The sequence below is a fragment of the Octodon degus genome, unplaced genomic scaffold (assembly GCF_000260255.1).
Source record: "Octodon degus isolate 3935 unplaced genomic scaffold, OctDeg1.0 scaffold00071, whole genome shotgun sequence".
NCBI classification, from domain to species: Eukaryota; Metazoa; Chordata; class Mammalia; order Rodentia; family Octodontidae; genus Octodon; species Octodon degus.
Window position 1 is genome coordinate 1,167,498 of NW_004524647.1, and position 14,419 is coordinate 1,181,916.

At 37.1% G+C, this 14,419-nt stretch overlaps 1 protein-coding gene across 1 annotated transcript in view; it reads left to right on the forward strand.

The window, feature by feature from the left end:
* Positions 1–13,348, forward strand: part of Grm7 (glutamate metabotropic receptor 7) — a 986,583-nt gene extending 973,235 nt beyond the window's left edge. The window contains exon 10 of the mRNA XM_004635231.1: positions 12,166–13,348. Within this exon, the coding sequence (XP_004635288.1) occupies positions 12,166–12,215 (50 nt within the window). The 3' untranslated portion in view covers positions 12,216–13,348. The remainder of the gene's footprint in view (positions 1–12,165) is intronic.
* Positions 13,349–14,419: the final 1,071 nt, after the last annotated feature.

Consider the following 14,419-nt stretch of genomic DNA (forward strand, 5'->3'; position numbering starts at 1 on the left):
AAATAAACACTTTCTTCCTTCTTCTTGCCTGACTAGAAGAACTGCACAAACGCTCCAATGATCAGAGGCTGCTCACACTCAAGAAAGCAGGCTGAGGCTGAAATCTTTTTTCTTCTTTGAATGTATTTCAGAAAGGAGGAGATAAATCTCAGGCTAAAACAAAATGTTAAAGGTAAAGTTTGAAAGAGTACAAGACAATATTTTTGTCTTAAACCCATACTATTCCTAAGTCATGGGCCTACCATCTGCTACCTATGAACCTATCATGTTTTTATCCACCCAGTCAATTATGCTTTGAGTATTAGGTACTGTCAGAAGTCCCAAAAATAATACAGTGATCGAGAAAAGACATGATAAGTTTGTGATCTATAGAAGAAACAAGAAGATAAAATAAAATATAACTAAATTAGTATGCTTCTGAGAATGCTAGTGGTATGCAATGGAAAATAAAAAATATGTTAATGAGCCTCAGAGTAATTGTGAATCAAGGAGTGTTATTTTCTAGAGGGCTATCTAGGAAGGCTTCTTCAAGGAGATGGCATTCAAACTGAATCCTAGGGGTGGGAGATATAACTCAGAAGTAAAGCATTTGGCTAGCATGTGTGAGGCCCTGAATTCCAACCTCAGTGTGTGTGTGTGTGAGTGTGTACAGAGAGAAACAGTCTTGAGAAATATTGGGAAGAAGAATATTCCAGAACCCATCAACTTATAGTCAGTTTGTATCTCTGTCTTCACAGTGTCATTTCCTCTTCTATGTGTTCTTCTGACATGGCTTTTATGAGGAAATAAAACCCATGATCTCTGGGAACTGCTACAGAATTCTTTCTTCTTCCTTCTGGTTGTATGTTTTCTCAACCTTTAACACTGTTTCTTTGATTAAATCAACTCTTAGGCTGTCATACACACACTGTCATGAATACACAGGGGAAAAAGAGATGGGTTAGTAGAGACAGCAAGGCCCTGACAATCCTGCTGGCCCAGGCCCTAGCACTTAGATCTTCACTTCTACTAATCCCTGCATGTCAATGATAATTGTCTGTTTAAAGTTGCTGAGCATTTGGCAAGAGTATGTCCAGCTAGTTTCCAACCATGGATTAGGCATGCTGCTCAGGTGACAAGATTCTATATGTGAAAAGAAACAAGACTTAGATCAGATTAGCCAGTTCCGTAGCAGGCACTGTCCATATCCTACTTTCAATAGACATCACCAAACCATTTCAGCACTTCCCACTCTGAGGCCTGAGTTGATGATTCATGTAATTTAAAAGCCAAACTCATAAAATAACTAAATAGACATTGAATTTCTAAAGTTATTTCTATCCTTAATGGTCATTGAGGAAGTACTTGAAAGGGACATTGGTACTACAGCCTTTCCCTTTCCCTTTGCCATAATTGTCATGAGTTGGACAGCTTTGCCGCACCCCTGCCCCTCACCATGATGTTCTGCCTTGCCACAGGCCCATAGACAACAGAGCCAACTGATTAAAAACTTGAGCTAAAATAAACCTTTCCTCCCTTGATGTTACTCCCAGGTACTTTGTTGAAGTAACAAAAAGCTGCGTGACATATACCTAAACGTATTTTTCCCACAAACTGGTTATAATCAGCTTTCAGATGTTATGGTACTAATGCACCTAAATATTTCTATGTGTCTTCTAAAAACTCTTACTAAAAGCACAATAATATTCCATATCCAATGCATTTCATATGGATTGAGTAATATTAAATAAAAAGTCAAAAGTGATTTGAAAACTATAAATACATTCTGACATAGTTTTCTTTATAGGTATTATTTTCCTATATTAAATCACAGATTTACTATTTTAACTTAAAAATATTTACTTAAAGAATAATAAAGTTCACTGTTATTTTAATTTTAATTTGATTATAAAAGATACTATTGATATTTAAATTAATATTCAAATAGAAAAAAAGAATAAGGAACTTCCCATCAACAAAGTGTTTAAAGGTTAAGAAGCACATATTAGGTTCAAGCTCTAAGTGTGAGCTGGCTACTTTCACACAAGGTAGAAGTATATGTATGAAGTATGACTTATGTTTTCAAGCTTTACACCATGTCAATCCTGGCCACAGAGAAATCTGGCCTATTGGACAGCAAACTCCTTGAAAATAGAGAAGTATTTTCTCCCTTTGTATCCTCACAACCAGGTTTAGAACTTGGTAGACATATGCTATATTAATGAAGCTCTTTCTAATTTCTGCTATCTGTACTGGATCCTAATCCTTCCATAACACATAGCCAGGACCCCAAAGTGCACAGCCATTTTTAATCCTGAAGCTATAAGGTCCTGTCTCCATCCTATCAGGCTAACATGAGTTGCATATCAAGAAAGGAAGGGAAATTAAGGTTCCCTTCATCTTTTCCCTCTTCCTAGACCAGAGGTCTTCCCACTTTTCCTCTTTTTTTGAGGCTTTTGGTGTCCTCTGAGATCTGCAGTCAAAAAGAGTGGCTACTAAGCCAGTTATGGTGGCCTACACCTATAGTCCCAGCACTTGGAACCCTGAGGCAAAAAGATACCTGGACATCAGGAGTTTGGGAGCAGTTTGCACAATACAACTAGATTCCATCTCACCCAAAGAAAAGGGACAACTGGATTTAAGAGAATGACTGCCATTGCACACACATAACTTTCCCAGATTTAACCAAATGAAAAACTAGCTCTTTCTCTAAGATTCATCAGTACAAAAATTGCTAAGTGCCTTTTTTGTTGTGAGTAAAAGCAGTGGCAGCTCTATGAGTCACCTGTTCTTCTAGAACTGCACTGTGGCTTAGACTTGACTTCCATATGTCAGAGTCCTAATTATTCCATCAACTTCTAGGTGGTCCTCTTCCCCATAACTGCTCATCTCAAGGAACATGCACATTCCTAATCAATCCTCTAAATTGCTGTTAGAAATTTCAACTACTGGTGAACTTAGAGTTTGTGCTAATATCTAAACCCCTGTATGTTGTATGAAATGCTTTTAGCAAATCCTAGAATTCTAGGAAATTAAGGCAGAAGGATCACAAGTTCAAGCTCATCCTGAGAAATTTAGTCACAACTTGTCTCAAAATTTTTAAATTGAAAATTTAAAAGGACTGAGCATTTAATTTATTTTAAAGTCTCTGAGTTCAATCCCCAGTACTAAGAAAAAAAAAAAAAACACTTTAGTAAGGCTAACCTATTTTTTTCTGATAATTTTTCCCCTCTACATAAATCTTGTATCAAATTTATAATCTTAAGTCTTCTCTACACCTTCAGCTTTTCCAAAGAACATCCTTTTGCCATTACAGTAACTATACTTGACATGCTATTCAAGGCCAAGTTTCCTCTGATACCTAACCCTGCCTGAAAACTACCCTGCTTGGGTGGTAGCTCAATACTCCCAATGTGAGATGTTCTGAGTGTTTCAGACGATTTTCTCTCCACTTCCACAGGCACATATTTAGGTTGGTCACCTCACCAGGGCTGAAATTTTCCTTGGATACTGCCTACTTCTTGTCACGTGGCCATCTTGGCCTTTGTGCTTCAGCGTTTGTGCCTGTGGCTTGTTCTATGATCTTAGAATGCATATGGCTTTTCTCACCTTCTTCACATATCTGTCCAAGTATCCTCTCTAAAAATTAACTGTCTCCTGCCTTGATAAATGTGTAGGTGTGCTCTTCACATCTGTTAACACACACAGGTCCAGAAACTTAGCTCCTGAAAAAGCCAATGGCAGAGAGATGAGCATTGGCAGAGAGGCAGGGGGATGGGAGAAAAGCTTTATTCAGTGGCCATAGAATATCATCACAAATTTAACGATTTTAAAATGGTGCAGGAGAACTCTCTACCAAAAACATAAAGCAGCCTCCAGAAGCAACATCAAGTTGTTACTTGGAATCTTGGGAGCAGCTTAGCATGGGGACTCTAATGACATCTTCTGCACACCGTTTCAGATTACTTTTCTCCAACTCCAAAGAATTGCAGAATCACACAGTATTGTGAAAGAAATTCATTTCTTTCTTGTTTCTGGGCATATAGTTCTAAGTTGTCCAATCAGCTAAGATGTACCTAATAGGAAATAAGACTGAACTGTCCATGTTAGATTTTAAGGAAAGGAAACTAAAGAACAAACTGAAAGAAACCATAACCAAACAAAATGCTTTTCCATAACAAGTTCCCTCAAAGAAAAAAATAGAAATACAGTCTTTCCTTGAGCATACTTCCTAACTTTGGCACCATAAATAATCCACGCTGGGTCCAAATAGCCACAGAGTCAAATCAGAGACTTGACTCATTAGTAAGCCTCACACAATGTAGAGTCTATCATTGCCCACAATACTACTTTTTCCAACCAAAGTAGTGGTAGTTAGTGTTGTAAAGAGGACAAGAGAATATGCTTGAGGCAAAATGAACCTCCCCTTCTCCCCGCAAAAAGCTGGGCATACCATAGTGGTGCACACCTGTAATCCTAGCACTTGGCTATAAAGTGAGCTCAAGGCCAGCCTACACTGCAAAGCAAGACCCTGTCTCAAAAAAAGAGCAAACAGTCAAAGAAAACCCTACTTCTGGGCATACTGCTAAACTGCTACCTAGTGTTCCAAGTGCAGAAAGGTTTCATTTATCTAAATGGAGAAAATTACTATGTATGGGGGAAAAGCTTTGTTCAGTCCTTAGTTCTGAGTTCAGTGCTGATGAATCAACAGTGCATATTAAAATGCTTTTAAACATACATATAAAACAAAGCTGTCCTGACTAGAGGTTTGTAGTACCTAACTCTTATTTCATCTAGTAGCAATAATTCAGTATTTGCTAATTCAGTGATCATGGCAACTTGAGACAAAATAATTCTTCATCTTTTGATTTGTCTTCGTCTAGAATTTAAAGTCAATATAAGCAGAATCTGTTTGCTCTATAACATACAGTACCAGTGTCTACAACCCCATCTAACACTAGTAGGTGGTCAACAAATATGTCTTGAATTGCCATGAACCAGAAGTTGTTCCAGGATAAAGACTATTTTTCTCCACCTTGGACTACTGGTTTACAGCAATGCTACTAGTATACAGTGAGTTCCTAGTAGAGGTCAGAAACTGTGCAAAAGGATGGATAAACAAGTTGTGGATCTTCTGTCCCCAAATATCAAGGTTCAGAATTCAACAGGAACTTGTCATCCAGCAGCACAACTATTGTGCGGCTACTTTCTCACTAGCGTCTTACTTTTAACATTACCCCTAAGACAGACTTCGGTGCATAGCCTCAGTCTTTGATGCACTGCTGCACTGCATCCACAATATGCTCCAGAGTACTCGCATCTATAATATATTGAAATTGCAAAATGCACAAAAGCATTTCAAAGCCCAAGCAAAGTGCATAATAAAAAGTCTTTTCTTTGATACAGTAATTTAGTGCATCTTTTTTTCCCCAAAGTAACACATAAAAAGCTTCAGTCAAGTTACCCAGATTTTAGCGTAGTCAAGCTGAAAGATATTTCAGGACAGGGATTCTATTTGCTTCAAGTGCATGCTCTAAGAACTGTGGAAACCTCTGCTTGATGCTTTACATCTTAAAGTGTGAAATAGGTATTTTAAAGAAACACTAAATTGTTCATTTACTTTTTTATGGTAGAATTGAACATTGATTTCTCCATTTTTGCCTGGTTGTTTTGGCCCTGCTTGGAAGCTAAAAACAGAACAATGAATGCTGTAATTTACAAGTAACAAATGAAATTTGAGGAGTTATAGTCATGGATCATTTTGGATATGGAAGCACCAAAGATGATTCTAAGAAAGAAGCGAAACCAAATCCCATGAGAACTCCTGAGGTCCTCCTACAGCTGGCGGTGACTTCACAGAGCAAAGGCTGCTGTATAGCACATAAAGTTCTATACATAGCCAACGTTTATACACTTCCGGTGCACTCAATACATTGCCTCTACCATTCTGATGTTTGCTCTTCTGCTTCTGGAGACACCTGTGAGAAATTTGGTTTTCGCTCTAGTTAAGTATGAGGATGACCAGGAGGGAGATGAGATTGGAGCTGGGAAACCTGGTCTGCATGAGGAATAGGAAAGATGCTTGCAGCACACGAGCTGGAAACAAAACCTGGCAATGTGCAGCTGAGCAGTGAGAGGGCAAAGGCTAAGAAGAAAGTTTTAGGGAGGAAGTATGAGGTCCTTTTTCAGAACTGTTAAATGGCTCTCTTGTGGACTTTGAGTCCCATCTCTAATTTAGCTTCAAAGGCATTTTAGGAAAACATTCATTAGAAAACTAAATAGCCAGAGGAATTTTGACTGGTCAACGTTTTTTTTTTTTTCCAGTTCCCTGAATTTAGTGTGGTAGCCTGCACACATACTGAAGTCATTTATCCGGCCCTGCCTCGCCTTCCAGCCTTGTGCTCCACTGCTCTCTGCCTCCTTCCCATGCCCCTTGCTGGAAGCTCACAAGCTTTCATAGTGTTTTCTATCCACCTTACACTCCTCATTTTCCAGGGCCCAGATCAACTATTCCATTCACTAAGATGCACGCCTGGGCCTAGTACTGTATATCCCTATCAAGACATTTGTAATGTATCTTCAAGCACTTTCACAAGCATAGAATCATTTCCTATACTCTCTCACAAGTTCTATTATGTGCTCCTAACAAAAACAGAGGGAGCACCTGATACCTTCCTCTTAGGTTATGCAAGCCACTGCTGACTTCTGTTGTTGCCTGCAAATATGCTGATCTGGTCCCAACAGCTCTGCTGTTACACTGCCTACTACACTGCCCCTTCATTCAGCTTTGTTGGGCAGGGTCCTGCCCCTTAGCTCAGTTCTTTAAGTGGCTGCTTCAACAAAGCAGTCAGGCTCAGGTTGCTGCAGTTCGATCCCCACAACTCAAGCCAGCCAAACCTGCCCTGAAGGCATTCAGATAAAAAAAAAAAAAAAACAACCCTTCAGCTTCCTTGGGCACTGCTGATTTGCACCAAGGTTTCCTCTCCACATAAGGTTGTTCTATGATTCATCTTTTATTCCCCCACAGGAAGTAGAAAAAAAAATCAACTCCTTATTGATGGCTCATGGCATTCCTATATGGTAAAATATTAAATCATTCAAATTTTACAATGAACAAAAAGGGACCCAAAGCTTGTAGATTCACAAGTTTTGTATGATTAACCTCTATTAGAGTAACTGGCATTTAGTAGGTGCTAAACATTATTTTCTTATCTAGGTGGTTGAATAGATGGATGGATATTCAGACTTTGGAATTTTCAAACTAGATTATAATAATTGGTGATTTGGAGTATTGAACTATACTACTGATTGATTATGTTTTCACTCCTGCCAAGTACTGTATGTTAACAAGTTAAGCTAACAAACATGAAAATAAATAGTCTAGAATCCTCTAGGGATACTGTTGCTGGGGACCAGTGGGGAGCAAAGGGATGCAGTTTTTTTGTTAAGAGTTGAATTGACAAAACTGAGTGCCTCATTCTTGTGTAACCATATTCCTTCTTACTCAGTTTAGAATATTGTTGGCTAAACAATGTGCAACTCTAATTAGTTTTTAAAAGGAATTTGGGAGAATCACTATCACATAAATTACTTTTTCTGAGCAAGGTACTGTAAGTTTTTCAGCTTTGTTTGAAATCTCAAGCAAGAACAGTGGAAGGTAACATTCCTTTTTCTGTGAAGTCCTAGAGGTCACACACAAGTGAAATAAAGAGGCAGGAAACACCACTGTACCCAGAAGCAACTGCTGCCAAGAATTTCTTTTTCTTTTAGTGGTTGCACACTTCAGTGTAAAGAATTGCTCTCGATTGAAGTATTTATGAATAAATAGCAACTAGAAGTCATGGTTGGTAGGGAAGTACTAAGGAAGGAGCAGGTATACACCGTGCTTAAAATGAGTTTGTAGAAAAGTTAGCTTATAAGTGCTTTGCTGGCAAGAGCAAGGGCCCAATTTCAATCCCTGGTTCCAAAAGAAAGAGAAAGAAAGAAAGAAAGAAAGAAAGAAAGAAAGAAAGAAAGAAAGAAAGAAAGAAAGAAAGAAAAACGTTAGCTTGGACAAAGCTTCATCGCACAATAAATCAACATTCCAAAGATTGTTAAGCCTCACAACACACAATAGACTAAAGAGGCAGAATCAGGATTTAAGAAATACTACATGCATTTCCAAAAGTGTGCTTTTGTGTAAAGGGATTCACTAAAAAGGGAGGAGAAGACAGGGTTCAGAATAGTGAAGTGAACTTGAGAAGCAGTGAAAATTGTATCAAGGAGCTGGCAATTTACAGCCTAGCGACTCCAGCTGAGCTCTTTTTTGTTTCTGGTTTTTATTGTATTGTGGTTTTTTTTTTGTTTGTTTGTTTTTTTGTTTGTTTGTTTTTGTTTTTGTTTTGGGCAGAACTGGGGATTGAACTCAGGCCCTTGCGCTTGCCACGGAAGTGCTTACTCCACTGAGCCATCTCCCCAGCCCCTGTTGTGGGTTTTTTTTTTTCCTACTTGCTAAATACCTAATATGATTTGAAACTATCTACTGAAAACTGAGTATTCCCAATATCTAGAACAGAGACCAACAAACAATAATTTTTGATGAATGTATGTTGAATGGCTAAATGAGAAATAAACTTTAACCTAAAACACAGAAGTCCAGCTCCTCTCTAGAAATAGAATGTCTACCTGTTGAGGTAACATCCTGCAGTCATTATGCCTCTCGGATGAAGCAGAAAGATATTATCTAATTCACGCATAACTGTTCCTTAACAGCTTACCATTTGGCTTACTTTCCTCTTTTATTATGTATAAAAAGAATTATTATGTTAAATGGTCTGAAAAGTCCAACACGTATCCATGGATAGATGTGGAAAGGTATCAGGAATTATCTTGAAGTGACATTGTTGAAATGATGATGCTCTTATTTTCCTTCACACTGTCTAGTTATTTCCAAATTTGTATTTTCTGTCAGGGTAGGCCTAAGATTCCCTTCTTCTGGACATCCTCACAAAAGTTTAGTATTCATTCACTATTCCTGTATAATGGTATGGGCACAAAAGGCTCTTAGTATTTTAATTTGTGTTTCTGTAATTGCTAATATTGATAATTTAAATTTATTTGTATTTCTTTATCTAAAAATGTCCTTGTTACATTGTTAGTCCATTTTCTAAAAGTTAGAATCTCCATTCATTTGGTTAAATGGAACAACTTTTGGCATCAATCTTTTGTGTATGGCAAATATTCATTCCTGAACTATTTGTTTGTCACGAAATTGTGTTGATATTGATTTTTCAGGTGTCATATATTTCTGTACCATTACTGTTAAAAAATTTGAGAAATAAACTCCAACAAAAGAAGAAACATTTATAAGAATTTTGCTATATATTAGTATGAGAAAATTATGTAGTAACAATGACTAACAAATCAACAAAATAAATTTTAAAATATTATATGAGGACCAGGGAGATGGTTCAGTGGAATAAGTGCTTTCCTGGCAAGCACAAAGGCCTGAGTTCAATCCTTGGTTCTGCCAAAAAATAAAGACTTTGAAAAATAAACACTTTCAGGGGCCGGGAAGATGGCTCAGTGGAATAAGCGCTTCCCTGGCAAGCACAAGGACCTGAGTTCAATCCCCAGTTCAGTTCAGTAAAAAGCTATGGGGTGGGGAAATGAACAGTGAGGATAGCTTCAACTGTACATATTGTCCACCTGTGTTTAGCAGAAAAGAATAAACAAAGATGTTGATATATTTGTATGTGTTATATTCAGGGATATGGTGTACTTTTTGGTTTCCCTTATGGTTGTTTGAATCACTTCATGCATAGACATCCATATATGTACATACACACATTCAACTTTTTTTTTTTTTGAGACAGAGTCTCACTTTGCAGTTCAAGCTGGCCTTGTACTCATTTTGTAGTCCAGGGTGGCCTTGAACTCATGGTAATTCTCTTGCCTCAGACTCCCAAGTGCTTGCTGGGATGACAGGTGCATGTCACTCTGCCTGGCTGCTCTTTAACAAAAAAAAAAAACAAAAAACCTCTAGAATCTAGATGAAAAAAAAACCTCTAGAGTCTAGATGATATAACTAAAGTAGATAGCTAATATACCATAAAACTTGTTATTTACAGAATAAAGAAATTAAAACTGGGGTGGGATACTCCTCCTTATTCAGTGTTTCTCCAAAATACTTGTGAGATTCTTTCGCTTTCCATTATTCTTTTCTTTTTTTTATACTTCCTTTAATGTGGGTTACAACTGTTCTAACAAAATACACTGTGTGAAACAAAATTGAAAATACTAAGAAGGAAACAACTATGCAACTCAAAGTTAATGTCAACTTGAGTGTTCATTTTGGCAACATACCAAGAATTCACTGGAGGCTCCGGCCTTTCCTAAGCAACAAAGGTGCAGAGGTGATGGATTACAAAAACCGGTGTCCTTCACAGTACTTCATGGTAAACAGCAACTCTTCAAGATATCTCGTTTCGATAGGAACATGGTCATCTACCACTGCTTTTCTTAAAGTGCTATAACATTATAACTATAAAAGACCACAACACAGACAAACTAAGATATCTAGTTATCATAAAATAAAAAATGTATTTCTTTAACAAGTATTTCACTGAATAATTATTATGAGCTAAGCAATTCTCCTTCCTGAAACATAAACTATGTTGGTATCCCAAAAAATGGAAATATCAGAAAACACAGGAATTCACTTTATGCAAGACCTTTCAGAAGTAAGTATAATACATTAGATATTAATGTGCAAAACATATAAATTGCTATTTCTAGGAACTGCATGGATTTCATTACAATTTTGCTGGGATATATCTAAGTTTTGCGAAAGAACACATGGAGAGGCTTATTGTCTCTATACAATTTAGTAACTTAAAAATACATTTATATATTATATTCCCTAATGAAAAACTGGAATAATTCAAACATTTGTGCTATTCATAGTCCAGTGGGTAAGAATTAATCTCCTCATTTTATAAAGGCTCCAAGATATTCAACATCACAGCGCTGGGCTAATCACACCATGGATCTGCATCAGAACCAAATGTCCAGCTACATCCTGGCTTTCCTACTGTTGCCTAAAAATGAAAGTGTGACATAGACTCACATACGTCACAGCCTAGTCTAGAGTGATGGTCCCTCCCAGGTATAATGGAGATCATAAATGGTGTTTGCCTTTAGGCTATCGGTGAACTTAAGAAGGTAATCCATACAAAGCACTATGAAATTGCATTGTGTTCTGCAGAACATAATTTTTAATTTTCATAAATTTGATTTGATCTTGATTTTAGTTTGACTCAAAGAAGTGTTCTGCTTGACAACAGAGGGAGATTGTAGTATTGAATCCACAATATAAATCTTTTAATAAGCATATGGTATTTTGAAAAATGTATATATACATATGTGTATCTATACTATACTGGAAGCATCACTTAAAAGCCAGATAAAACCCTGCCTTAATTTACTAATGTGGCTTCTCTGTTTCTCTAAATTGACATGAACCCTACTTCAATGCCATTGTGGGAAGCCATAAACACATATTTACTAATAGGAGGAGGATTCCAATTGCTCTGTCACATAGAAACTTATTACATATAAAAGAACATAGACTGTGCATGTTCAGACACCTGAAAGGTATAAATGAGCATCAAACCTTTATCAAAGTAGACTTTTAAGTTAGCATTTTAAATGTAATAAGACAGCACTATAAAATGTGATCTATAGTCATTTTGTTATGTGACTGAGACCTACAGAAAGTATCTCGTTGACATAATCCCTAGTCAACCTACAACAAATCCAGTGACCCAAGACAGATCTTTCCCCAGCATAAGACATTAGCTAAGAAAATGTCTTAGAGAAAATCACATGTTGAAATATAATGCAATCTGGATGGACTCTAAACTTATGATTGGTTAACTGGAAAGTATGATAACCACTTATAAAGTTACTAACCTTACCAATCAAAAAGAGGGAGGCTAGATACTGAGATGGTTTAAGTGTCACTGAGAAGTGCAGACTTCAGTAGATAAAATCTTCAAAGCAATCTAAGGGATCCAAAGTTGTGCGTGTGTTCCTCCAAGATGCCTCATCACCTTGACCTTGTATCAGAAGGAATCACAGCTCTAGTTCTACCTGTACCTGTGAAAAATAGTCACTGCCACAACTAACTCTTTCCATTTTTTTTAGGCCCTGCTGCAAAAAAGAAGTATGTCAGTTATAATAACCTGGTTATCTAACCTGTTCCATTCCGTGGAACCACGGAGGAGGAAGACCGTCAGTCATTCCGTCACCCAACCTGGCATAGGACTCTTTTGGTCCTGCCTGCTTCCAATCACTGGAGGAGCTTCCTTGGCTGGGAGACCAACGTTAGAGGATCCAAGTGTCCTAAACAGCTGCTTTACGAAATATCTTTACTTTATCTTGGCTTAATAAGTCACTGGCATCAGCACTGCCAATGAGGCTGCAATTCTGGACTTTCCCTTCCGAAGGGAGAGTTGAGACTCAAGTCCCACCCAGGCTCTTAGGATGAACCATGGAGAGCCCAGGACTGCTGTGGGGCTGATCCGTCTTTCTACGTATGTCCTTCAAGGATGCAAGGTTTTGAAATTTTCTGTACAGTTTGTGAGGACTTTTGCACTTTGCCATCTGACGTCGTACCTCGGTTCACTGTTTGTTTTCGAATACCCTGTTTTCATAGAACCCAATTCTCTCAGATGGTGGAATATTTGGGAAAATTTTAAAATAATTAAAATTTTAAAAAAGATCTCGGCAGACAAAAAGACATGCATACATCTGTACATGACTGTATAATTATGATTACAGTACCACTGCAACTCATGCTATTTTTTTAAGACAAAAATGATATTTAAAGACCAAAAACTGTGCTGAGAAAATATGCCCCACCTATCTTTGGTTTATGATGGTTAAACAAAAGCAAAGCATTGGTTACATGGAATAGAGGTCTTGACCTTGGGAATGCATGCTAGTAATGTATTTTAAAGTACATGTTAATAATTTATGTTCAATATTTGTATTTGTGTTGCTTTTTGTTATTTTAATTATGGTATATGGATATTTTGCAATAATTTTAATAATTATTAAGCTATTTGAAGGAAAGAATATGGATTTTTCATGTCTTGAGGTTTTGTTCATGCCCCTTCTGACTGACCAGTGTGGTAAGGACTTTAAAAACACAGCATGTATGTTTTTTACTGTTTGTAATAAGTACTTTCGTTAATCTTGCTGCTTATGTGCCAATTTAGTGGAAAAAAAAGAAAATCCTTGCTGAAAACTCCCTCTTCCCACTCTCTTTTGGTTCTGTGGTATTGTCAAAGAATGTATCAATAAAACACTTTGGTTAACTTTTTTATTTTCTGCAATAAATATTTTTAACTGTTTTGCCCCTTTTAGTTATAGTTCATTTCCAGTCCTCAGCTAGAGGTCAACATGGACAACCATAAGCATATAAGTGACTCTCTGCAGCCCACAAAACTGTAGCTGAAATACAGATGAAATGCCAGTGCCTCTACATTCTCTTATAGCAAATGAAAAATTAAAAAATCCCAAGGATGTCTTCTTTATAACTGAAGTTGAGACTCAACAACTTTTATTTTTATTTATTTATTTATTTATTTATTTATTTATTTATTTATGGTACCAGGGATTGAACTCAGGACCCCACACTTGCCAGGCAAGTACTTATACTAATGAGCTGTCTCCCCGGGCCCTTATATTACTTTTTTATGGACAACTTTTAGATACTAACTCAGAAAAATGTCCATTAAAAGCATCAAAAGTGGCAAAAGAAGGAAGAAAACAACACGTTAAATAAAAAGTAGTCTGAAGCCAATCTTTTGGAAAGATACATTTTCTGCAAAATTTAGCCAAAAACATAAATATATAATACAGTGCATTTGTTTGTTCTTTCAAACAAATATGGTGTCCAGGTTGCTGAGTCCAGATTATGATTACGAATCTTCAAAACTGAGCAATAGGAAATATCATTATATATCAACCATAAGTATGTAAGTGACGCTATCACTTATATACTTGGGTGTCAGGAAGACATAGACATAAATAGACATCCGATTCTCTAAGAAGAGGATAGCTCTGATCCTTGCCATTCTAGCTGGGCTCTAAAACCTGACATGAATTTAACTGATCCAATGTTCTCCTAATATTCCACCATGACGAATAAAGCCCACATCTGTTTCCCACCATTGGCACCAACTCTGTCTTGTTGTCCTCAGCTCCCTTGGCCCAAGCCCTATGTTTACAGTGATCAGAAAATTAATTTCAATATCAGACTCCAGAAAATAAAATGTTTTTCTAACTTTCCCCTATCCTTTAAATCCCCTTCAAACATTATGCCATGTGATAGGTGTGTGTGTGTGTGTGTGTGTGTGTGTGTGTGTGTGTTATTATCAATCAAACCCAGGGT